Here is a 26,428-nt window from a genome sequence, read left to right on the forward strand (position 1 = left end):
TACATGACCAGTCTTGGCCACAAAAACAGCCACCATCTGCTTGGCCACACTGCTCTCATAGCGAAACGTCTGTGGTGGCACAGGTATGGGTCATAGGGTCGACATGCATTAGGTCGGCCACTATTGGTCGACAGTGACTAAGTCCACACCTGAAATAGGTTGACAGTCATTAGGTCGACATGAGTTTTTTTTAGTTATTTTTGTGTCACTTTCATTGTAAAGTGACTTGGAACCCCAATTAGTGCACCGTGTCCCCTCGCATGATTCGGGCAAGGTTACTATTACCAATCGTAGACCATGTGGATCGTAAAGTATGAAAAAGTAAAAAAAAAAAAAAAAAGAAGTGAAAAACGCACATCGACTTTTTTCCATGTTGACCTAGTACATGTCAACCAATAGTGGTTGACCTAATGACCGTATCCCGGTGGCACAGCTCCAACTGGGGTTCTTTGGGCAGACTGTTTGGTCTTGGGGTTGAACCTATAGATCCAGGATTCATCGACTAGAGAGAGTTTGAGCTACCGACATCAAACTTGCCCAGCAGATTGTGGCACCAAGTCACCCCAGCCTCCCTCTGCTCTTGAGTTAGCCGATGGGGCAGCCAGCGTGCAGAAATCTTGCGCAGGCCAAGATTTTCATGAAGTATCTAGTGGATGGATCCCTATAAGATACCCATCTCCTCTTACTGGGCAATGGTCACACTGGCGTCCACCTCAACTGTGGCCCGCATGAGAGCAACGTTGTCCTCGGTGATGGTGGACACAGGGTGGCTGCATCGCTCCTCATCTTCCAAGGACCATCTCCTATGCAGAAATTCTGCAAAACACTAAAACACAGTGGTTCGGGACGGTGCTTCCTCTCCAAAAGCAGTTCACAGCCGGTCAATACTCTCCTACTGTTGCGACCACTCTTGTATTCGAAGAAAATCAAAGCTCTCCAGTGGCCTCTTTCGAGCGCCATAATGAGTTTGTGAAGGAAGTGAACATACTAACTTTTTCGGTGTGCTGCTTATATACGGTTCTGTACCTGGACATTTCACAAGAACTTTCATCCCAAATTACAGTTCATAAAACGGACAGTCAGATTGTGTCTACTTAACCTATGCACTGCACATCCGGAAACTTATTGTCCGAACCTAAGATACAAACAACTGACGAGGTAGAGCCTGTAACAAAAAGTCATAAAAAATAGGGAATTGTAACCCCCAAGAGCTTGAAAATGTGCCATTATCTCAGATATAACCTTTGTCAACACTCTAGAGCAGGCTTTTTCAACCAGTGTGCCGCGACCAGTTGCAAGGTGTGCCGCGGAGCCAGAGCAGCTTCCTGCACCTTCAGAGTGAACTGTTGGCCCAGGCTCTTCTTAGAGGATCAGTCGTGCTCCGGCTGTGACTTATGCCTTGAAGTCGCGGCGGTGTGATATCATAGGTCACGGCCGCCGCATCTCACCACCCAGCCAGCCAGCCCACCCACCTGCGCATACACAGCTTTTCTTGCCCACCCACATCCACACCTGCCAGACCGCCCGCTGCTCAGTATTCGCAGCACTCCACTATGAACAACCCCCGCCACTGAGGGACAGGGAGGAGGACAGCTGACCGGTAGGGGCTAATATTTGTTGTTGTTTTTTTCTCCTGTGGGGAACAATAGGATTTATGTGGGGAGAATAAGGATTTATGGATTATGGGGGAAACAATGTGAATAATTCATGTGGGGAGCAATAGGATTTATGTAGGGAGCAATATGATTTATGTGGGGAGCAATGTGATTGTTTTTCCTGTGTAGGCCAATGTGTGTGTGGATATTTTTTACTATGAGGGTCAATGTGTGTTTTTTGTTTTTTTCTGTGGGGAACTGATGGTGTGCCTTGGCAATTTCAAATATTGTTCGGTGTGCCGCGAGTAAAAAAAGGTTGAAAATCACTGCTCTAGAGCAAAACTGAGTCCACGTGAAAGGGCTTGATATGAAAATGACCAGAGTGATACCCATTTATGTAATATGGAGGAGAGTAAACAGTGGTGTAGGGGGGGTTGGGAGTTAGTAGTGGGTCACTGTGAAGACAGACCCCAGTAGCAATGGCTGTGGACCTACAGATCCAGGGTTTGTCCTATCAAGCCCTAAAAAACAATACGGCACCCTACTCATTTTAGCACTTAGAAAAGAACTGAATGCTAGGCCAGGTATAAAGTAACAAGCTCCTCACTCCACTTTAGCCACAGCAAAGTGGAAAGTGGGCACAAGTTTACCTCAAGACAGTCCTTTCCCCTGTGAATCAAGAGTCATTCTTTGTGGCTTATATGCATTTAGCTGGAAAGCGAAGATCCTATTAGCCCTGAGGCTCTTTCGGTCGGTAAAAATGGGCGGATATCTCGATGTTAGACCAAAGCTCATCATGGAGGTATCCAATTAGAGGCCGTTTTTAATCAGTCGAAATTGGACCTGCGATCGTGCAATGACACATGGGATCAGGTCCCTGATCCCATGTGGTTTGCGGGGCCGGCGGCCCTTTATCACGGATTATGCTTCGGGTGCCTGAGGCACCTGTAGCATAATCCCCGTTAAGTGCTGGCATCAGTTAGAAAATTATGCTGGCATTGGGGCTAATAGGATAGCCCCCGGTGATACTATTAGCAGCGGGAAAGTACCACTGCTAACAGAATACCGCCCTCAGTGTCAAGGTGACTAACCAAATCACAAAGCTCATCTCGGTTCTGTTTTTATTTATTTTTTATCCAGAAAGTGGGTGGGGCCACAACTATGTTGTAGGACTTGTCTGATTTGGCACTTGCAGAATATGACAACTTCTACATGCTAATCATTCAGTGGTTATATACTGTAAGACACCATCAGAGTCCTACTGTACAGTGGTCACTACCTTGCGGCATAAAAGTTGAACAATGAAACAGCTTGGACAACAAAGCACGCACTTAGGGGGTAATTCTGAGTTGACCGCAGCAAGAACTTTGTTAGCAGTTGGGCAAAACCATGTGCACTGCAGGGGGGGCAAATATAACATGTGCAGAAAGAGTTAGATTTGGGTGGGTTATTTTGTTTCTGTGCAGGGTAAATACTGGCTACTTTATTTTTACACTGCAATTTAGATTTCAGCTTGAACACACCACACCCAAATCTAACTCTCTCTGCACATGTTGTATCTGCCCACCCTGCACTGCACATGGTTTTGCCCAACTGCTAAGAAAGTTCCTGCTGCGATCAACTCAGAGTTACCCCCTTAAGCCGAGTACACACTAGACAATATGTCGCCCGATCCAGCGGACTGGAGAGACTTATTGGGTACTTAGTGCGCTCCCGCAGGTTGCTAATGACATCCGCCGTTGGCCCTGCAGCAGGGCCAACAGGGGATGTTGCTAGCAATGACATGCTGCAGAATGCAGTATGTCACGTGGCTCCCCCATTGGACCTGGCGTGTGTATGCACTTGCCGCATACAAAGTCCAGTCGGCAGTGATGTTGGGGTGGATGCACATTCTTATTGTGTACCCTGCTTTAGATGGGCTCCAGCTGCTATAAAGTAACAATGTTATTGCGACACAGATTTTTAGTGAATGACTATTATGAAAACAAGTATTAGCTTAGGGTTCAGTGTTTTTTTTTGTAAGACAATTTCTGTTGGCCTGACATGGTTTTTAGAAAATAAAATCAACCAATAAATGATTTCCACTGATTCGATATTTCAGTCTGTATAAATTTTGGAAAAGCACAATATTCAGGCAGGAACACAGCATTAGAAGTCGCTCATGCAACACCAGACTAACGGCTATACGACCTGTTAATGGTGGTTATTGCAACTCTATCTCTTGGAATGCTAGAAGGGTGCACAGCTTCTCCATCTCATACGTATGGGGAAGCTGTGTCTTCCAATGTCATGCTCACCTGCTGTTCAAACAGGAGGGTGTTCAGGGCCTGCCGACAAGGCAGGATCATCATAGGAAAACCAACGGCCACAGACATCATGAATCCCACACGGATCATCTCTGTAACTAAGTTGGAAGGAAAGTTCACCAGCACATTACCAGCAATTGCTTCTGTAAAACTGACATAACCAAAGAAGCCAACCTGGGGAAAAAAACGCAGGACATTAAGGAAAGCAACTTTAAGAGGTACAAACTTTTACTTCAACCTTATTACATTCTAACAAATGCAGAATTTACACTTTACAGTAAATGTAGTTTCTATTACAATCACTGTCAATGTACAAGAGTCTTGACACAAACCAAAAAGGAGTCCAATAAAGGTAGCTAAAGTATTTTCCTTGAGCGAATATCCATGAAAGTGCACCTTACACATTCCCTGTGAAAAAGGACCTCACTAAGCTCCATGGTTTCTAGTAAATGCTCTCATCGATAATGGGTCAGACTACAAAATGGCACTTTTCTGTGATTATCCTTTTTGGTGTGTTGCTATAAACTGAATCAAAACACTCTATAGGTATTATTATTATTATTATTATTATTATTATTATTTACTACTTCAACATAAAAAATAAAAAAAATCAGGGGCATATTGAAGTAAAACTACTGTACATTTCTAAATGAAACTTTGCATTTCTTTACTCCAAAATTCAATTTTAGTACCCACCCTCACCAAGTGCTTCCTTTCTTACGCCTCTAACCTAGTCACAAGATACACTCTCTCACTCTTGCCCGCAGCAATGTGCCTCTGACCTACACTTCTCCTCTAGGGTAACCACCTTTCACTCCTGACTTCCAAGAGCTCCCACACATGCGCTCTCAAAATGGGCTTTCTAAATATAGCCAAACTTATACCCACCTGATACTACTGCCGCTGCATGTTCTAACAGCTCTAGTGCCACTAGTTTCTATAGTCTCTGCACTGCCCTCTTTTTCTAGCCTGTAAATTCTCATAAGGAGGACACTCTCCACCCTGTATCATGTCTACATTTCCTTTGTCAACTTCGGGCTCTACTCGTGAAGTAAAAAGTCCTGTTTCACTGATGGAGCTGTGATATTCACTGCTCCTGGACTCATTGCTCTGCCCCTTGTGTCCAGCCCAGCGTCTGCCCTATGACGTGAGCGGAGGATGGTGTGCGTAGCCTGTACATAGTCTTGATAATTCATTCTCTATGCCAATTGTCGGGATAACAGAGGTGCTGCTTATTGGAAGTTGATGCCAGACAGGTAAGTGTCACTGAATGGCTAAATAACACTATTATGTATTGCATATAATTGTAATATATAGTGATCTTTACTGGCAAGCACTTCATGTTTTACATAAAAAAAAGCCCTTAATCTGTGCTTCTTCTTAACAAGCTATCTGTATGATTAATAACTTACCGTCTGGACAGTTTAGGGCACCTTACAATAAATTAAGATTAATATTTGCTTTCATTTTTGGAAATACTACACACAAAAAAAATCAATTGCATTTATATTTCAAATAATGATAACTCTTACCAAAACATAGAATGTAGTCACAACGTTTAGAGAAGAAGCAAAGATGGAACTCATTGTTTTCACCGAGGGCTCATCCAAGATGTCGTATGTGGGAAGTACTTGGCTAAGAAAAAAAAAGAAAAACCAGAAGCGCACTTTAAGAGCTTGTAGAAGTAATGCAGCCTAGAAAATACTGATCTATTTTAAAGTGCCCACTCAGATTAGAAAAACTCTAAAAATGTTGCAGCAATCTGTAGATCCTATGAAGCTCACAACAGCAATAATATGAAAATAAAAGTTGTTTTTTTTTGTTTTTCTTTTTCTTACATACATCACTGTGGCTATAAATCTTGATATTTACCATTTCTCCGTGGTTTATTTATTAGGCTTCTATTAATTAGTAATAATTCTAGAGTGTCAGAGGATACCATGGCAACTAGTCACGAAAGGCTTTAGAATGCATCTATGAGCTCCGTTTTAAATGCGACAGCCTCCCCTCCCTCATTCTTCCCTTCTGCCAATCAAATTACATGGTGAAAGTCTGTGTAGCAAACTGACTGTGGCTGGCAACCATATTTGTTATTCTTGCAAAGCATTTTTGACAGTAGTCAATTTGTAGAATAGCTAACAAAATGAATACCAGATGCATGCTTACATAAAAGGTACTTAACTACTTAGCCTAGTACTGAAAATTCAAAAAGTGAAGGTCCTCCTCAAATTCCGAACACATTTAAAAACAAAAATGCATTATTTATTTAATAAATACTATCATTTTAAATTGACCATCCTCCTTACTGGAATCCAAGTATTTTGCTTTAAGGCCATGTTGTTAAACAGAGCCACTGTAGGCTCAAACTAAATGCTTTGGCTTAACAGGGCCTACTATGGTAGAAGGTTCCCATACCAGACCTTTCTCCTTGTTAAGAATGGTCCAGTCCAGCAATAACAGGATAACTTACATAACTTTCTCTTTTATTTTCTTTAATAGCCACAAAATCACTGCCATGTAAATAAGTTAAATCATCACAGCATTGGTGTCTACTAGACATCTTCCGATCCCCTTGTCTTTCACTAGAACTTTCGCATCTTGTGGCACAACTGATTACATTGACCTCTGGCTGACCAGACCTTTCCACCAGTTGAAGATCGATGTCTTGGTGCAGAGACCATTCCCTGGGATGAAGATTCTGCTTGCTTAGAAAATATGTTTCCCAGTCGTTACACCCAGAATGAAATCCACCATAATGGTCAAAATATTTTGCTCCACCCCATCGCATAATCCTGTGTGTCTCTCTATCATTGCAAGGGGACCTTTGGTGCCTCTGATGATTTAGGTACACTATATGGATAAAACTATTTGGACGCCTGACCATCACCCCAACAGGGACTGTAATGCCATTGTATTCAAATACATATACTTTAATATGGTGTTTCCCACCCCCTATTGCAGCTATAACAGCTTCCAATCTTCTTGGAAGGCTTTCCACAAGATTTTGGAGTGTTTCTGTGGGTATTTGTGCCCATTCATTCTGTAGAGCATTTATGAGGTCAGGCACTGATGTTGGATGAGTAGGCCTGGCTCACAATCTCAGTTCCAGTCCATCCCAAAGGTGCTCCATGGAGTGGCGGTCAGGGCTCTTGTGCAGGCCAGTTAAGTTCTTCCACACCAAACTCAAACCATGTCTTTATGGCCCTTGCTTTATGCACGGGGGCAGAGTCATGTTGTAATAGAAAAGTGCCTTCCCCAACCTGTTGTCAAAGTTGGAAGCATAGAATTGTCCAAAATGTCTTGGTATGCTGAAGCATTAAGATTGTCCTTCACTGGAGATAACCCAGAAAAGCAGCTCCATACCATTATCCTTCCTCCACCAAACTTCACAGTTAGCATAATGATGTCAGGCAGGTAATGTTCTCCCAACATCCGCCAACCCCAGACTCCCCCCATCTGACTGCCAAACAGAGAACTGTTATTCGTCACTCCAAGGAACACGTTTCCACTGCTCCACAGTCCATTGTCTATGTGCTTTACACCACTCCATCCGACGCTTGGTATTGGTGATGTGAGGCCTGCATGCAGTTACTCGGCCATAGAAACTCATTCCATTAAGCTCCCGATGCACAGTTTTTGTGCTTACATTAACGCCAGTGGATGTTTGGAACTCTTCGGCTATGGAATCAGAGCATTGGCGACTTTTACTCAACCAGCACCTTAGCGGTCGTTGGACTCGCTCTGTGATTTTATGTGGTCTTCCTCTTTGTGGCTGAGTTTATGTAGTTTCAAAAAGCTTGTACTTTCTTATAATATCACACTTGACTGTGACACATCCAGCAAGGATGAAACTTCACGAACAGTCTTATTGCAAAGGTGACATCCTATCACACTACCACGCTTTAAGTCACTGAGCTCTTCAGAATGACCCATTTTGTATCACAAATGTTTGCAAATGGAAACTGCATGGCTAGGTGCTTGATTTTATATACCTGTGGCAACGGATCTAAATGAAACACCTGACTTCAATATTCAACAGGTGTGGCCAAATACTTTTGTCCATATAGTGTATGTCAAAGCCATGGCCTTGCAAGACAGGATTTTTGCATTCTTTCCTTTTAATAGACGGTTTCCTCTTACTAAGACATAAAACTACCAACCACAAAGAGTCACTCTCAACTTAGTTTCTTTCTCATAAGCACAAAATAATTGACTGACACACTCATCTCAGGGACTTCATTGGGTGGAGTATGGGGAGACTTGCTTCACATCTAAATAAACTTTATCTAGAACTACCTCGAGAAAACAGTGCTTACTAGAATGTTTCAAATGTCAAAACCATCTTCCCCAAGACACTCAGGCAAAAGTTAACCGACATCTTTGTGTGAACAAAGACTTCATCAAAACCTGTAACAAGAGGATCTTTACCTCTGTCAGAACCAAATGCTACTGCTGGGCGTTGGACAAAAGTCCAAGGAAGACCATATGTTGGGAAGAAGTTGACTCCTTATAATTAACAATCCCCATGTGAAATACCAGTGGCTTCTTCAATCCCACGTGCAGAAAACAACAATGACAAGAACCTACTTTGATCAGGATTGTCCATGTAGGGAAGGCCAATCACCCACATGGACCTTTGAAGACCGCCATCCATCTACGATAATTATTTATACTATTGGAGCAGTTGCCAGAACAAATCATGGTACCCTAAAATAAGTAATGCTTATTCTGCAAACCAGAAAAGGCTCTGAAGTCCTTACAACCCTGAGACATGCAAATATGCGGCCTTATTACTGACCTCAGATAATCCATCATGAATCTGTCCTCCCAGAGATGGGTGTTCAAGGAGTTCAATTTCAGAATGAGTCAAAAAGACCTGCCTGGCTTCTGCACTAGGTACAAGTCATGGTGTAAAACCCCAACTTGCTCTGTTCGACCGGAACTCCAACGACAATCCTTGAAGAGTAAGGACTGAATGACTTCCCATAAAGCAAAACACTTTGCTTTGTTTCTGAATACACATTTCATGATACCGCTAACCCAAGTACCTGTGATGGAATTGAACCAATGATCCCAGAAGGGAAGCAACAGGGCTACCACCACAGGTGATCCGGGTTGTGACTGGTGCCCGTAATGCTTACCGTTTCTCATATTGTAACTGATACAACAGGCTGTTCAGGTCTGCCTGGTTTACTATTTAACCTGGCAGGGTACAGAGGGCTGCCCTTGAAACACCTGTTTGCATTACCAGAGGACTAGAAGTATTAACCAAAAAGAAGGAACTCTTGCACCCTACTGCAAGTGGACAACTGAAGGCAGAGTGAAAAGGACATCTGTACATTTCAAATAGCCCATCTTGTCGTGCCAGGTCTCAGGTGAGTTGGCCGCGCAAAGCATTTTTCTTGCTCAAACGGCTTGTCTTTTTCACATAAATAAAATAAATGAGAGCAGCAAAACTACATTGCTAGAATACACTAATCAATTTGAGTTGCAACATTTGTACATCTGTTTGCGACTTAGTCTGAATGGCTCTGATATGAGCAGCCGTGGTTTTCGTCATGCCAAGTTCCATTGTGCTTACTCTGCATACAGGTGGAAAACCAGTTCCTGTGTGGTTAATATCACAGCCTGGAATCTCTATTACATTAAGCGGTTTTACGCAGATTCTTGTCTATGTCATATGTATAGATGCAAGGAGTATGAGGATACGTGTGTTAAGTCTGCAGTCGCCAAAATTCTCACCCCTACATCCTAACTGGTATATAGTACTGTTATATAATACTCAGAGGTGACCACCAATAAGCAATTGTACTCCATGCCTATTAGACAATAACAAGACTATATTACAGACAATTGTATAAAGATCGTAAAAAAATGTCTCTCTTAAAAACCAATAAAAACTGCTAGAGAATGAATACTAGGTGTAAAGCCAGACAGTTGAAACAGGACAAATTTGCATGCACATGCTCACATAGGAGCAATAATTGTTAGAACATTAGTTATATGTCCAGTTTAGAAATAAGCAGTCACAATGGAAGGTTCTACAAAACTGTAAAAACAGCCACAAGCTTATTTTAAAATAAATAAATAAATACAATTCCAGTGTTAAATGGCTGTGGAAAGGCTCCACCTTACATAAGGGAGTACTGGCCATGGTGGTAACAGATAATAATGTTCCTGAAGCTTGACAGCTTAAGGTCTCCAAGAGGTAACTGGCTTAGTACATCCAAATGGCCCTACGCAAGAAGACGGCACTGGTTTGACGAATAATCCCAGAAGATAAAGGGCTGCCGATGGACAGATCCGGTACAAGCTGTAGTCAGGAGCCCCGAGTCTGTAGGATATTTTGAAAACCAGAATAACAATCACAGCAGCATGCCATGTGGATAGAGCCCGCTGGAGGAGCTACTCCCAAACCCTGACAGGAAGGGCTAGACAAATGTAAAGAATACCCAATAGATGCAGCAATGAAAGACAGTGCTCCAGCTGGTGATCAATAGAACAGTGAGACGTGGCACTGCTGCACCACCATGCCTGAACCCCAGCTGAGGGATCCCGTTCAGACTGACTGACACAGTATCAACGATCAGGAACACACAGCTGTCACTGATGATTATGCCTGTTTCTAGATGAGCTCAAACAAGCAGTGTCAAAAAGTGGAAAGGTCAGTAAGAGTGAAGTCTCTGTTTGTGCATAAAATCCAAAGCACTTGCCCTAACACTTTTTTCTACTATAGCAATTTCAAGAAAGGGAGAAATATGACTAACAATTTGTAAGCTGGACCGCTTGTTATAACTAATGGACTAACCATTGCTTCTATGTAAGGCTATATGTGCATGCAAATTTGTACTGTTTGAACTGTCTAGCTAACCAGATCATCAAGAGAGAAAAGGGAAAGAAACCAGATGTTACATACTCTTCTTAAGTGTAGAAGTACAGATGTGTCCTCAAACATCGTGGCTCATTGCATACGATTTAGGCTCCCGAGTCGCGAGTTGTAAATAACGTTATGGCGTGGGTTATGTCCCACGCCATGTAATACACAGTTTAACCGCCGGGTGGCGACTGCTCCACGTTAAACCTACAGTGCTGAATACAATGCTGTGGCAGTAGACAAGTGATCAGTGAGAGGCTGGCCAATCACGTTCTTCCCTTCATAAAAAAAAATTGCCCTTCTACAAAATACAATGCTACACTGCCGCCCTGTTCACACTAATCATTTTGTCGTTACATTGTGTACTAAGTTCTAGATTTTATTAGCATAAACAGCTTTATTATCTCAGAAAGCATTCCAGGTTTAGTTGCTATCAAATGGATAGAAACATGACATCCACTGTACCACTTGAATAAAGAAATAGTAAATTTATACATAAAATAATAATAATAATAATAATTGCGCACCCCACTTGGGATCAAACCCAAGGGTGCACACATTGCAGGTGGTGACAGTATTCATTAGGCCACAGCCACTGTGATAAGAGTAAGCACCACTGGTGTATATGTGAGGTGACCTGTGGGTGGAGTGCGGTTTCTTCCAGGGCCTGTGTACTACAGTATGCAGTGTAATGTAAATAGTGGCACAACAATGAGATAGGAACCCAGTGGTACAGTGGATGTCAGGTTTCTATCCATTTGATAGCAACTAAAACTGGAATGCTTTCTGAGATAATAAAGAAGTTTATGCTAATAAAATCCAGAACTTAGTACACAATGTAATGACAAAATGAATATTGTGATCGGGCGGCAGCGTGGCATTTTATTTTGTAGAAAGGGGATTTCTTTTATATAAAGGTAAGTGATTAATGGTTATTTATTGTCACAATAAATGTCAGCCAATCAGCAGGTGGCGCTGGCTATTTAGGCATGCGCTGTACAGTTTATGAAAAGAGACATCTGGTGGACAGAAAGTAGTATTGCACATTACAATTATAACGTGACGTTACATTTATAATGCAACTTATAACGGGACTTATAACGCAAAGAGCTGGTGCAAGTTACATGGCGCCCGCTACATGGTACGCTGCAATCATCTATTATGTAATCATCTATTATGTAATCATCTATATGTAATCATCCAATGTTAGTGTAGTCATTGAAAGAACTACTCTGTTGCGATCTAGATAAGTAAAACCAACCAATTGTAAAGCGCAACGCCAATTGTACAGCCTAACGGAATATGCTGCGCTATATAAGAACCTGTTAATAAATAAAGCCAGCCCCCAAACATTATTTACTTAGGGGGACTGGCATTCAAGTGCATGCCGGCTGCTGCTATTCTCACTAACACTGGCAGTGTATTGACAATAATAAATCCACAGCATGTCTGGATACAGGTATTGTGTGAAGGAACTAGGCAAGTGCAGCATAAACTATTGAACTGTATTCCTCTTATTAGATATACAGAGTTTTAGGTGCAGCAGTCCTTCTAACTTTGAACCCACTGTGGCCTAGAAACTGAAAACGTAGTATGCTGAAATCCCTCTTTAACAGTACTCATTTTAAGCACCCCTCCTCTCCTCTGCAGCATTAAAGCCAGCATACAATGTTAACATTTCATTATCAAAGTGTGAGAAAACGTATGAGCTGTTTCTGGATGTGAGAGGCCAGGGCAGGTGCTGACAGATGGCAAGGAGGTAGATGGGACAACATGGCTGCAATGTAGAATGTGTTCTCATACAGAAGGCAGTTATGCAGCTCCACACAGGCAAGGACACACTGCTGCATATTTTGAGGTTTCCCTTATGAAGAATTTCAAGTCATCCTTTATGTGTGGATATTCCAAAAACTGGACACTCTCTTAACGTTTAAGGGAATCAAGTGTCATAAATAGTCATATGCAATGGCGAGAGGCACACACCTATACAAGAGAAATCTCACAAGAGAAAAAGTATTAAAAAAATAAAATGTTACACATATATATATATATATATATATATATATATATATATATATATACAGACATAAAAAAAACAAAAAAATTGAAGAACCCTTTTTTTTGCGCTAATATACAATATAGCTCGTACCACTAAGAAATGCCTCCTGTCAGACAAGGCACAAAATTAGGAATAGGAAAAAAGAATTCTCATGGGAGCTAAATCACCTCAGATGTCACAAATAGATGTATTTATTCTTAAAATTTGACAGTAAATACTGCAATATTACATAAAAACATCAATAAAACATATAGATAACTTTATACCATAAGTGAACAATATAGATTGAAAATCATCTGACGAATTCTGTTTGGTGATGACTACACTTAAATCGAATATCAATTCTTCCACCAAAGCGTTCAGATGTATGCTCAAATTCACAATTGCGTGAAAACCCAACGCGTTTCGTCCATATACATATAGTATGTATAATGAAGTTTAACCCTGTACAGTACTGCCTTTTATAAAAGATAAATCCAGACAGCACTTATAAATACAGTATAATTAAACTATTTATAAGGGACCATGTTGAACACAATAACTATTCGAAAAAATGTACCATTTTGGAAATCCTTCTATTCACACATGGTAAAATGTCCAGTGTAGTTGTTAAACATTTTTTAAGGAATAGGGTGGAACCTTTATTAATCAAACCCCATTCCACAATATTAGAATCGCGCCTATATACAGACATATATATATATATATACATATTTATATTATATATATATATATATATATATATATATATACACACACATATACACATATATATATATATATATATATATATATATATATACACATATATACACATACATACATACATACATACACACACATATACACACACACACCCCTGGCAAAAATTTATTTTAATGTGCAAAAAGAAGCCAAGGAAAGATGGAAAAATCTCCAAAAGGCATCAAATTACAGATTAGACATTCTTATAACATATCGAAAAAAGTTTGATTTTATTTCCATCATTTACACTTTCAAAAAAACAGAAAACAAAAAATAGCGTCTGCAAAAGTTTGGGCACCCTGCAGAGTTAATACCTTGTACTGCCCCCTTTGGACAGCTGAGACCTGGCAGTGTCATGGATTGTTCTCAATCATCATCTGGAAAGACCAGGTGATGTCAATCTCAAAGGTTTTAAAAGCCCAGACTCATCTGACATTGCTCCAACAATCAGCACCATCGGTTCCTCTAAGCAGTTGTGTAGAACACTGAAACTGAGAATAGTTGACGCTCACAAAGCAGGAGAAGGCTATAAGAAGATAGCAAAGCGTTATCAGATGCCCATATCCTCTGTTCGGAATGTAATTAAGAAATGGCAGTCATCAGGAACAGTGGAAGTTAAAGCAAGATCTGGAAGACCAAGAAAAAATATCAGACAGAACAGCTCGCAGGATTGTGAGAAAAGCAAGTCAAAATCCACGTTTGACTGCACGATCCCTCCAGGAAGATCTGGCAGACACTGGAGTTGTGGTACACTATTCCACTATAAAGAGATACTTGTACAAATATGGTCTTCATGGAAGAGTCATCAGAAGAAAACCTCTTCTACGTCCTCACCACAAAAATCAGTGTTTGAAGTTTGCAAATGAACATATAGACAAGCCTGATGCATTTTGGAATAAAGTTCTGTGGACCAATGAGGTTAAAATAGAACTTTTTGGCCGGAATGAGCAAAGGTACGTTTGGAGAAGGAAGGGCACAGAATTTAATGAAAAGAACCTCTGTCCAACTGTTAAGCATGGGGGTGGATCAATCATGCTTTGGGGTTGTATTGCAGCCAGTGGCACAGGGAACATTTCACAAGTAGAAGGAAAAATGGATTCAATAAGATTCCAGCAAATTTTGGACGCTAACTTGATGCCATCTGTGAAAAAGCTGAAGTTAAAGCGAGGCTGGCTTCTACAACTGGATAATGATACTAAACACACCTCAAAATCCACGGTGGATTACATCAAGAGGCGTAAACTGAAGGTTTTGCCATGGCCTTCACAATCTCCTGACCTCAACATAATTTAAAATCTATGGATAGACCTTAAAAGAGCAGTGTGTCACAGACAGCCCGGGAATCTCAAAGAACTGGAAGACTTTTGTAAGGAAGAATGGGCGAAGATACCTCAAACAAGAATTGAAAGACTCTTGGCTGGCTACAAAAAGCGTTTACAAGCTGTGATACTTGCCAAAGGGGGCAGTACAAGGTATTAACTCTGCAGGGTGCCAAAACTTTTGCAGACGCCATTTTTTGTTTTCTGTTCTTTTGAAAGTGTACATTATGGAAATAAAATCAAACTTTTTTTGACATGTTATAAGAATGTCTGATCTGTAATTTGATGCCTTTTGGAGATTTTTCCATCTTTCCTTGGCTTCTTCTTGCACATTAAAATGAATTTTTGCCTGGGGTGCCCAAACTTTCAATCCCCACTGTATGTATATATGTATATATGTATATGTATATATATATATATATACACACACATATATATATATATATATATATATACACACACACACACACACACACATACATACATATATATATATACACACACACACACACACACATACATATATATATATATATATAAATATCCAGTCAGCAGCACTCCTTATTTGGACAGAATATATACTTGGAAATAGCCGGTGCCCTCCATTTGAAGGAAAAAATTAAACTCCTGGCGCTCCTGTTCACTAGCAGAGGTAGCGCCATCTGTGGAAGACTCCGTATCCAAAAAACGTCTATACGGTCGACGACGTCCCGGAGATCCATGGATGAACCAGACGTTTAGCATAATCGTTATTCACTTTGTCTAATTTATTCCTTTTATATTGGATTAGCTCCTTCTTGTATTTGTCCACCTGATCGGTCAGCTTCTCTAACCAAAGATTGGAGGTATCTGCCTCAAGTGTGGCTTTGTGTGCACCTTCAAATACCTCTATCTGTGAGCGTATATTTTGTAGCTCACGGGGGACTAAATGAACACTCAGGCCTTTCATGCTTTCTGTAAAAATTTAGAAACAGCTAGTGAGAATATTGACACTTTATGACTATGTTGTGTAAGAGCTACTATGTACCTGTTTGACAATCTTCCTGTATCCATTCTATTAAGGGCTTGTGTATTATTTTTAGCATGGCTCCAGATGACGTAATTTTAGCATCATTGAATTGATTGTTACTTAATATATGAGACAAGCACTTATATGCATACTTTGTCTCTCATTTGCTCTGCTATAGTTGGCAGGGTTTGGGTTACAAATTTTTTTTCTTCTTTTTTGTGATGCTATAAGTGTACAGTACTATTGTATATTTTTAAGGGTATATGGTGTACTTGTAATGTATTTTGTGTTGTATGTTTTTTATCACGTAATATAATGATTGCATATGATTGCCCACAGCTGGAACCTCCGTGACGCGCTGCGGGCGGACGCTCAGCGATGACGTCATTTTAACTGAGCCGGGACGCTGGCCGCGGCCGCCACGGACGGACCTGCAGGGGTATATAGGTGAGTCACTTTCTGTTTGTTATTTGTCCTGACGAAAAAGTTTGATTATAAACTTTGAAACGTTGACACGCTCAGGTGGATTGCTGTGTTTCTTTCTAAAGCCGTGAGTGCCGCCTGCTGTGCATTGTTATATATATATATATATATATATATATATATATATAAATAAAATAATTCGGCAACTATTCACGGCGCTTCACTTTATTACTTTTTCCACTTTTTGTTATGTTACACCCTTATTCCAAAATGGAATAAATTCACTTTTCCCTCAAAATTCTACACACATTACCTCATAATGACAACGTGAAAAGTTTTTTTGCAAATTTATTAAAAATGTAAAAAAAACACTTAGAAATCACATGTACATAAGTATTCACAGCATTTGCCATGATGCTAAAAATTGAGCTCAGGTGCATCCTGTTTCCACTGATTATCCTTGAGATGTTCCTACAGCTTAATTGGAGTCCACCTGTGGTAAATTCAGTTGATCAGACATGGGGGCAGATGTATTAACCTGGAGAAGGCATATTAAGTGATAAACCAATGATAAATGCAAGGTGATAAATGCATACCCTCCAACATGACCCGCCCCACTAGGTACAAAATGCTCTGTTTCTGGACTTCCCTCTTAATTTATTATTGCCATCACCTGTGAAGAAACAGCTTTCTTATCATTTAACTAGTTCAACACAGGTGATGGAAATCATAAATTAAGAGGGAAGTCCAGAAACAGAGCATTTTGTACCTAGTGGGGTGGGTCATGTTGGAGGGTCTGTAAATGCACCAGCCAATCAGCTCCAATATGTAAATTAACAGTTAGGAGTTGATTGTCTGGTGTGTTTATCACCTTGCATTTATCACTGGTTTATCACTTCCTTATGCCTTCTCCAGGTTAATACATCTGCCCCATGATTTGGAAAGGCACACACCTGTCTATATAAAGGTTCCACACTTGACAGTGAATGCCTGAGCACAAATCAAGCATGAAGTCAAAGGAATGGTCTGTAGACCTCCGAGACAGGATTGTCTTGAGGCACAAATCTGGGGAAGGGTACAGAAAAATATTTGCTGCTTTGAAAGTCCCAATGAGCCCAGTGGCCTCCATCATCCGTAAATGGAAGAAGTTCGGAACTACCAGGACTCTTCCTAGAGCTGGCCGGCCGTCTAAAGTGAGCAATCGGTGGAGAAGGGCCCTAGTCAGGGAGGTGACCAACAACCTGATGCTCACTCTGTCAGAGCTACAACATTCCTCTGTGGAGAGAGGAGAACCTTCCAGAAGGACAACCATCTCTGCAGCAATCAATCAGTCAGGCCTGTATGGTAGAGTGGCCAGACAGTAACCACTCCTTAGTAAAAAGCACATGGCAGCCCGCCTGGAGTTTGCCAAAATGCACCTGAAGGACTCTCAGACAATGAGAAACAAAATTCTCTAGTCTGAGGAGACAAAGATTGAACTCTTTGGCGTGAATGCCAGGCGTCATGTTTGGAGGAAACCAGGCTACACTCATCACCAGGCCAATGTCATCCCTACACTGAAGCATGGTGGAGGCAGCATCATTCTGTGGGGATGTTTTTCAGCAGCAGGAACTGTGAGACTAGTCAGGATAGAGGGAAAGATGAATGCAGCAATGTACCGAGACATCCTGGATGAAAACCTGCTCCAGAGCACTCTTGACCTCAGACTGGGGCGACGGTTCATCTTTCAGCAGAACAACGACCCAAAGCACATAGCCAAGATATCAAAGGAGTGGCTTATGGACAACTCTGTGAATGTCCCCGAGTGGCCCAGCCAGAGCCCGATTGAACATCTCTGGAGAGATCTGAAAATGGCTGTGCACCAATGCTTCCCATGCAAAGAGGAATGGGAGAAACTGCCCAAAGATAGGTGTGCCAAGCTTGTGGCATCATATTCAAAAAGACTTGAAGCTATAATTGCTTGAAAAGGTAAAAGTATTGAGCAAAGGCTGTGAATATTTATGTACATGTGATTTCTTAGTTTTTTATTTTTAATAAATTTAGCAAAAATCTCAAAGAAAAAACTTTTTTCACGTTGTCATTATGGGGTATTGTGTGTAGAATTTTGAGGGGAAAAATAAGATTTTAAACCTACCGGTAAATCTTTTTCTTGTAGTCCGTAGAGGATGCTGGGGACTCCGTAAGGACCATGGGGATAGACTGGCTCCGCAGGAGACATGGGCACTTTAAGAAAGACTTTGGATCTGGGTGTGCACTGGCTCCTCCCTCTATGCCCCTCCTCCAGACCTCAGTTAGAGAAACTGTGCCCAGAGGAGACTGACAGTACGAGGAAAGGATTTTTGTTAATCTAAGGGCAAGATTCATACCAGCCACACCGTATAACTAGTGATATACTATCTAGTTAACAGTATGAAAAACAACATATCATCGGTCCGAAACCGATGAAACTATAACATAACCCTTATGTAAGCAACAACTATATACAAGTCTTGCAGAAGTAGTCCGCACTTGGGACAGGCGCCCAGCATCCTCTACGGACTACGAGAAAAAGATTTACCGGTAGGTTTAAAATCTTATTTTCTCTAACGTCCAAGAGGATGCTGGGGACTCCGTAAGGACCATGGGGATTATACCAAAGCTCCCAAACGGGCGGGAGAGTGCGGATGACTCTGCAGCACCGATTGAGCAAACAGGAGGTCCTCCTCAGCCAGGGTATCAAACATATAGAACTTTGCAAAGGTGTTTGAACCCGACCAAGTAGCAGCTCGGCACAGCTGTAGTGCCGAGACCCTTCGGGCAGCCGCCCAAGAAGAGCCCACCTTCCTAGTGAAATGGGCCTGACCAATTTTGGTAACGGCAATCCAGCCGTAGAATAAGCCTGCTGAATCGTGTTACAGACCCAGCGAGCAATAGTCTGCTTTGAAGCAGGGCTGCCAACCTTGTTGGCTGCATACAGGGCAAACAGTGCTTCTGTCTTCCTGACTCTAGCCGTTCTGGCCACGTAAATTTTCAAAGCCCTGACCACATCAAGGGACTCGGAATCCTCCAAGTCACGTGTAGCCACCGGCACGACATTAGGTTGGTTCATATGAAAGGATGAGACCACCTTAGGTAGGAATTGAGGACGGGTCCGCAATTCCGCTCTATCCATATGGAAAACCAGATAGGGCTTTTATGTGATAAAGCCGGTAATTTCGAAACTCGCCTAGCCGAAGCCAAGGCTAACAACAAGACCACCCATCAAGTGAGATATTTCAACTCCACTGTTTGAAGTGGTTCAAACCAATGTGACTTAAGGAAACTTAACACCACGTTAAAGTCCCAAGGCGCCACCGGAGGTACAAAGGGAGGCTGAATATGCAGTACTCCCTTCACTGGATAAGGCCGAAAACTGAACTTTAATGGAGCCTAATTTTAGGCCCAAATTCACTCCAGTTTGTATGAAGTGAAGAAAACGGCCTAGATGGAATTCTTCCGTAGGAGCATTCCTGGCCTCACACCAAGAAACATATTTTCTCCATATTCGGTGATAATGTTTAGATGTCACGTCCTTCCTAGCCTCTATTAGCGTGGGAATGACCTCATCCGGAATACCTTTTTCCGCTAGGATCCGGCGTTCAACCGCCATGCCGTCAAACGCAGCCGTGGTAAGTCTTAGAACAGACAGGGACCCTGTTGCAACAGGTCCTGTCTTAGAGGAAGAGGCCACGGATCTTCTGCAAGCATTTCCTGCAGATCCGGACACCAGGTCCTTCGTGGCCAATCTGGAACAATGAGGATTGTTCTCACTCCTCTTTTTCTTATTATTCTCAACACCTTGGGTATGAGAGGAAGAAAAGGAAAGACATAGACCGATCAGAACACCCACGGTGTCACTAGGGCGTCTACAGCTACCGCCTGAGGGTCTCTTGACCTGGCGCAATACCTCTGTAGCATTCTGTTGAGGCGGGACGCCATCATGTCTATCTGGGGCAGTCCCCACTGACTTGCAATCTGTGCGAAGACTTCCAGATGAAGTCCCTACTCTCCTGGAAGCAGGTTGTGTCTGCTGAGGAAGTCTGCTTCCCAGTTGTCCACTCCCGGAATGAACACTGCTGACAGTGCGCTTACATGATTTTCCGCCCAGCGAAGAATCCTGGTGGCTTCTGCCATTTGCACTCTGCTCTTTGTGCCGCCTTGGCGGTTTACATGAGCCACTGCGGTGATGTTGTCTGACTGGATCAGAACCGGTAGGTCGCGAAGCAATGTCTCCGCTTGCCGAAGGGTGTTGTATATGGCCCTCAGCTCCAGGATGTTGATTTGAATACAAGTTTTTTGTAACTTGACCCAAAGACCTTGGAAGTTTCTTCCCTGTGTGACTGCTCCCCCACCTCGGAGGCTCGCGTCCGTGGCTACCAGACTTCAGTCCTGGATGTCGAACCTGCGACCCTGCAGAAGGGGAGCACTCAGTAGCCACCATAGGAGAGACACCCTGGCCCTAGGGGACAGGGTGATTAACTGATGCATCTGTAGATGTGATCCGGACCACTTGTCCCGTAGATCCCATTGGAAGGTCCTCGCATGGAACCTGCCGAAGGGAATGGCCCCGTAAGATGCCACCCTTTTCTCAGGACCCGAGTGCAGTGATGCACTGACACCTGTGTTGGCTTTAATAGTTTTATAACCAGAGTCATTAGTTCCTGGGCCTTCTCCATCGGAAGATAAACCCATTTCTGGTTCATATCCAGAATAATACCCAAGAAGGGCAAACGAGTCATAGGAACCAACTGTGACTTCGGGATAATGAGAATCCAGCCGAGTTGCTGTGACACCGTCAGCGAAAGTGACACTCTGTTCAACAACTGCTCTTTTGAACTCGCCTTATTAGGAGATCGTCCAAGTATGGGATAATTGTGACTCCTTGCTTGCGTAGGAGCACCATAATTTCCGCCAATTACCCTGAAATTGGTAATGACAATATTGTATCGCAATTCTTAGGTATGCCTGATGGGGTGGATAAACGGGAACATGAAGGTATGCAGCCTTTATGTCTAGATACACCATAAAAATCCCCCCCTTCCAGGCTGGCGATGATCGCTCTAAGCGATTCCACCTTGAATATGAACCTTTTCAAGTATAGGTTTAGAGATTTAATTTTAAAATAGGTCTGACAGAACCGTCCGGTTTCGGGACTACAGCCAAGGTTGAGTAATATCCCCTTCCCTGTTGAAGGAGGGGAACATTGAGTACCACCTGTTGTAGATACAATGTGTGAATTGTATTTAATATTATCACCCTTTCTGGGGGAGAAGCCGGTATGGCCGATAAGGAAGACCGGCGAGGAGGCACCTCTTCGAATTTCAGCTTGTAACCCTGAGAAACAATTTCTATTGCCCAGGGATCCACCTGTGAGTGAACTCAGATGTGGCTGAAGAGTCGAAGACGTGCTCCCACTGTGGCGGACTCCCTTAGGGGAGCCCCAGCGTCATGTGGTGGATTTAGTAGAGGCCGGGGAGGACTTCTGTTCCTGGGAACTAGCTGTGCCCTGTGCCCTTACCTCTGGTAAGAAAGGACGCTCCTCGTACTTTCTTGTTTTTCTGCGACCGAAAGGACAGCATTTGATAATGTCGTGCTTTCTTAGGCTGTGAGGGAATATAAGGCAAAAGATTAGATTTACCAGCTATAGCTGTGGAGACCAGGTGCGAGAGCCCTTCTCCACACAATTCCTCACCCTTGTAAGGTAAAACCTCCATATGCCTCTTTTAGTCGGCATCACCTGTCCATTGCATGTTCCACAGGACACGTCTAGCAGAAATCGACATAGCGCTGACTCTAGAACCCAGTAGACCAATGTCTCTTTGGGCATGTCTTGTATATATAAGACAGCATCTTTTATATATCCTAGGGTCAATAACATGGTATCCTTATCTAGGGTTTCAATCTCCGCTGATAAGGTATCTGTCTACAGCGTTATAAACCCATGCCGACACCATCGCCGGTCTGAGTAGTGTACCAGAATGTGTGTAAATGGACTTCAAAGTACCTTTCTGCATGCTATTTGCAGGATTCCTGAGGGTAGCTGTATCTTTGGGTAAACGTGTTAACGCCTAGTCCACCCTAGGGGAGGATTCCCATCGTATCCTGGCCCTAGCAGGGAAAGGATACGCCATGAGAATTCTTTTGGGAAACTGCAGTTTCTTGTCTGGAGATTCCCGCTCTTTTACACACAATTCATTGAGAGGGGGGAAATGTTATCTCAGCTTTCCTCCCCTTAAACATGTGTACCCTCGTGCCAGGGACAGATGGGTCATCAGTGATATGCAAAACATCTTTTATTACAATAATCATATATTGAATACTTTTCTGCCCGTTTTGGCTGTAACTTTGCATCATCGTAGTCGACACTGGAGTCAGACTCCGTACGGTATCAGTGTCTATTAATTTGGATAGTGGGCGTTTTGAGACTCTGAAGGTCCCTGCGACATAGGGACAGACATGGGTAGATTCCCTGTCTGTTCTCTAATCTTTTGTGCAATAAATTTACCTCAGCACTTAATGCCACATAGCCAGTCAGGTGTCGGCATTGTCGACGGAGATACCACACACACACATTTGCTCCATCTCCTCCTTAGAAGAGCCTTTTACCTCAGACATGTCGACACACACGTACCGACACACCACACACTCAGGGAATCCTTTTATCTGAAGACAGTTCCCCCACAAGGCCCTTTGGAGAGACAGAGAGAGAGTATGCCAGCACACACCCAGCGCTAATACCCCAGGAAAAAACACACAATGTGTTTACCCAGTAGCGCTGTAATCATCATTTGCTGCCAATTATGTGCCCCCCTCTTCTCTGAAACCCCCTTTCACCGTGGATAAGCAGGGGAGAGAGTCTGGGGAGCTTCCTCTCAGCTGTGCTGTGGAGAAAATGGCGCTGGTGAGTGCTGAGGGAGAAGCCCCGCCCCCTCGGCGGCAGGCTTCTGTCCCGCTTAAATATAATAAAAACTGGCGGGGCTCTTTATATATACAGTGCCTATATATACATATATATATATATATATATATATACACACACATATATACATATACATATATATATATAGCCAGAAATGAGGTTTATATTGCTGCCCAGGGTCCCCTCCCCTGCGCCCTACACCCTTACAGTGACTGCCGTGTGTGAGGTGTGTGGGAGCAATGGCGCACAGCTGCACTGCTGTGCGTTACCTCAGTGGAGATCATGAAGTCTTCTGCCGCCTGTGATGTCTTTTCCTCACATACTCACCCGGCTTCTTTCTTCCGGCTCTGCGAGGAGGACGGCGGCGCGGCTCTGGGACGGACCTGCGTACCGATCCCTCTGGAGCTAATGGTGTCCAGTAGCCTAAGAAATAGAGCCCTGAAACTCAGAGAAGTGGGTCTGTTTCTCTCCCCTCAGTCCCTCGATGCAGGGAGTCTGTTGCCAGCAGGCTCCCTGAACATAAAAAACCTAACTAAAATGCTTTCTTTACAGGAAATTCAGTAGAGCTCCTGAAATGCACCCAGTCTCCACTGGGGACAGTATCAAACTAAGGTCTGGAGGAGGGGCATAGAGGGAGGAGCCAAAGCACACCCAGATCCAAAGTCTTTCTTAAAGTGCCCATGTCTCCTGCGGAGCCCGTCTATCTCCATGGTCCTTACTGAGTCCCCAGCATCCTCTAGGACGTTAGAGAAAATAAATGTATTCAATTTTGGAATAAGGCTGTAACATAACAAAATGTGGAAAAAGTGAAGCTCTGTGAATACTTTCCGGATACTGTATATTTTAATGAAAAAAATTCATGGGCGATACATCAGGTTTTTCCTTTATTTTCTGCCAGCTTGTTGACAAATGTAATTATCTGAGGTGGTTAGTATAGGCAATGTTCACCGAGACAGCAGAGCCGGTTGCAAGAGAGGACATCTTGGGCGGGATGTAATGATGTCAGAGTTCTGCGGCCGGTCGAACTCAGACATTTTTTTTTATAAAGGGGCAACCATGTACAAGACTAAACCATGACTTGTACAGGATTGCACATTTAAAAAAAAAGGCGATTTCCCTTGAACTCCCCAGAAGCACCGATATTATCTATACACACGATTTTGACTATGGACGTTTTTGACTATACTTTGTACTAGATTGTACACAATATAGTCAAAATTGCCTTGCCTGCACAGTATTTTTTCTTGTGATACCGAATCCGCTGGAGTGCACATCGGTATCTCAAGCTGTATACACACGGTGAGATATGTGCTAACCTTTCTTTCAATTTTGACTATATAGTCAAATCGCAAGAATACATTGCACTGTGTGTATGCACCTTAAGTCTTTAAGATGGATATTAATACTGTGGAGGACACTCCGTTTAAAGCAGGGGTGGGGAACCTTTGGCCCTCCAGCTGTTGTTGAACTACACATACCAGCATGCATTGCTACAGTTTTGCTATTTGCCCATGCTTAAACTGTTGCAGGGCATGCTGAGATGTGTAGTTCAACAACAGCTGGAGGACCAAAGGTTCCTCATCCCTGGTTTAAAGGATTACTCTTAAATATTCATAGATAACGTTTTCTGAGTCTACCAGTCATTTATTAATTTGGTCAATAAAAACAGTAATCAGTATACAATATCTAGAAAATCTTGACAGATGGTATAAGCACGGGTAAGCAGTCAAATTTAAAATGATATTGGGACATGACTTTAGTCTTGCACAAATTAGCATATTTTAACTTTCCTGTAACAAAGGCTACCAGGCGTCCCAACCACATGTTCTGCAGCTTAACAGCTTTGCTTGCTCTTTAGTTTCAGCTGGTGTGGTGTAAACACATGACGGTTATAAGTATAATGGTGGTACGCCCGTGTTGGATGTCACAAAAGTAGCATCAGGCATTGCTATATTTTCAGTTTACAAAAGCCCCCAGACAATTTCCATCCATATACCACAGAAAGTGTACACTTGTGAGTAAAGGAAATAACTGTTAAAAATAATTTGAAACACTATAAGATGATATGCAAATTACATTCACTATAGTGATATTAGTGTTACAAGAGCAAAAGAGAAAGAGCCTGAAGTCTCATTTACACCTCATTTCAGAAAAAGAGTACTTGGTGAATGAATGTTGTCAGCAGGACTTCCATGATTGCGGACACTTAGTGAAGGTGCTGAGAGACATACAGCATCTCCCAGCCCCCATCGCTAAGCCCCTGTTACAATCAAAGGCCAGGTCCAGTGTAGTGGGATGAAACGCACAGCCACAGGATGGAGTGCTATGTGCCAGGCCATGTAACCTGATCCTTGTGACACTGACAGGGGAAACAAACACAGGGCTGTGTCAGTGTGAGACCCCATAAAGCCGTCACTTTGAAGAACTTTCTTGCACAAATAATTTTCTGGCTTCTGTTCCAGGAAAATGGACATAACTGCTGCTGCCTCAGAATGAGGATGAATGACCCATGTCATCCGATGAGAGGTTGCACTGAACATCTTGTACTGCTAAATCTTTCCACTGGTATCACCAAATGACATTAATATTATATGTATAATACACAAATGATGCCATCATATGTATTCAGACAATCAGTGGCCTGTGGATTCAAGCCTTTACATGGCACAGGGATTCTCAGTAGGGAGGATACTTTTTCCCCCCATAATTAAACACGTTAAAAAGGGAAAGAGAAGAAAAGAAAATATCCATATAATATTTTATTTTTTAAAATCAAAACCCATCTTTGCGTTTTAAAGAAATAATGGATTTTTAATACTTTGAGAAATTGTAAATTAAAGTAATTTCTGTTAATTACTAGGACTGTAGTTTATCTAGCAGCACATTACCCGACGCTATAGAGAGAATGAAATATCATTTACATCTGCCCCTGCTCCAGCAGATCTTACAATCTAGTTTCCTACCACAGAAATATTCGCACATAATAGGGTCAACTGCAATTGGCACTTTATCAGTATATTTTTGGATTGTGAGTGAAATGTAAAGTACCCAGAGACAATAGAGAGCTGGCAATCCATTTTACAATGCACCGGACAAGCTGAATGTAGAAAGTAGCACGCTGAAGGAAGCCATCGCCACTTTCATGTAAGCATCAAATGACGA

General features: G+C 42.4%; 1 protein-coding gene across 3 annotated transcripts in view; it reads right to left on the bottom strand.

The window, feature by feature from the left end:
• The window catches only part of SLC38A10 (solute carrier family 38 member 10), a 298,179-nt gene that overhangs the window by 173,818 nt on the left and 97,933 nt on the right, over nucleotides 1-26,428 (bottom strand). For all 3 annotated transcript variants that reach the window (XM_063961107.1, XM_063961106.1, XM_063961105.1), the window contains exons 7-8: nucleotides 5,434-5,536; nucleotides 3,893-4,075 (exon numbers count right to left, since the gene is read on the bottom strand). In XM_063961107.1, coding sequence (XP_063817177.1) covers nucleotides 3,893-4,075; nucleotides 5,434-5,536 — 286 coding nt within the window. The remainder of the gene's footprint in view (nucleotides 1-3,892; nucleotides 4,076-5,433; nucleotides 5,537-26,428) is intronic.

The sequence above is a fragment of the Pseudophryne corroboree genome, chromosome 3 (genome assembly GCF_028390025.1).
Source record: "Pseudophryne corroboree isolate aPseCor3 chromosome 3, aPseCor3.hap2, whole genome shotgun sequence".
In the NCBI taxonomy this organism is placed as follows: domain Eukaryota; kingdom Metazoa; phylum Chordata; class Amphibia; order Anura; family Myobatrachidae; genus Pseudophryne; species Pseudophryne corroboree.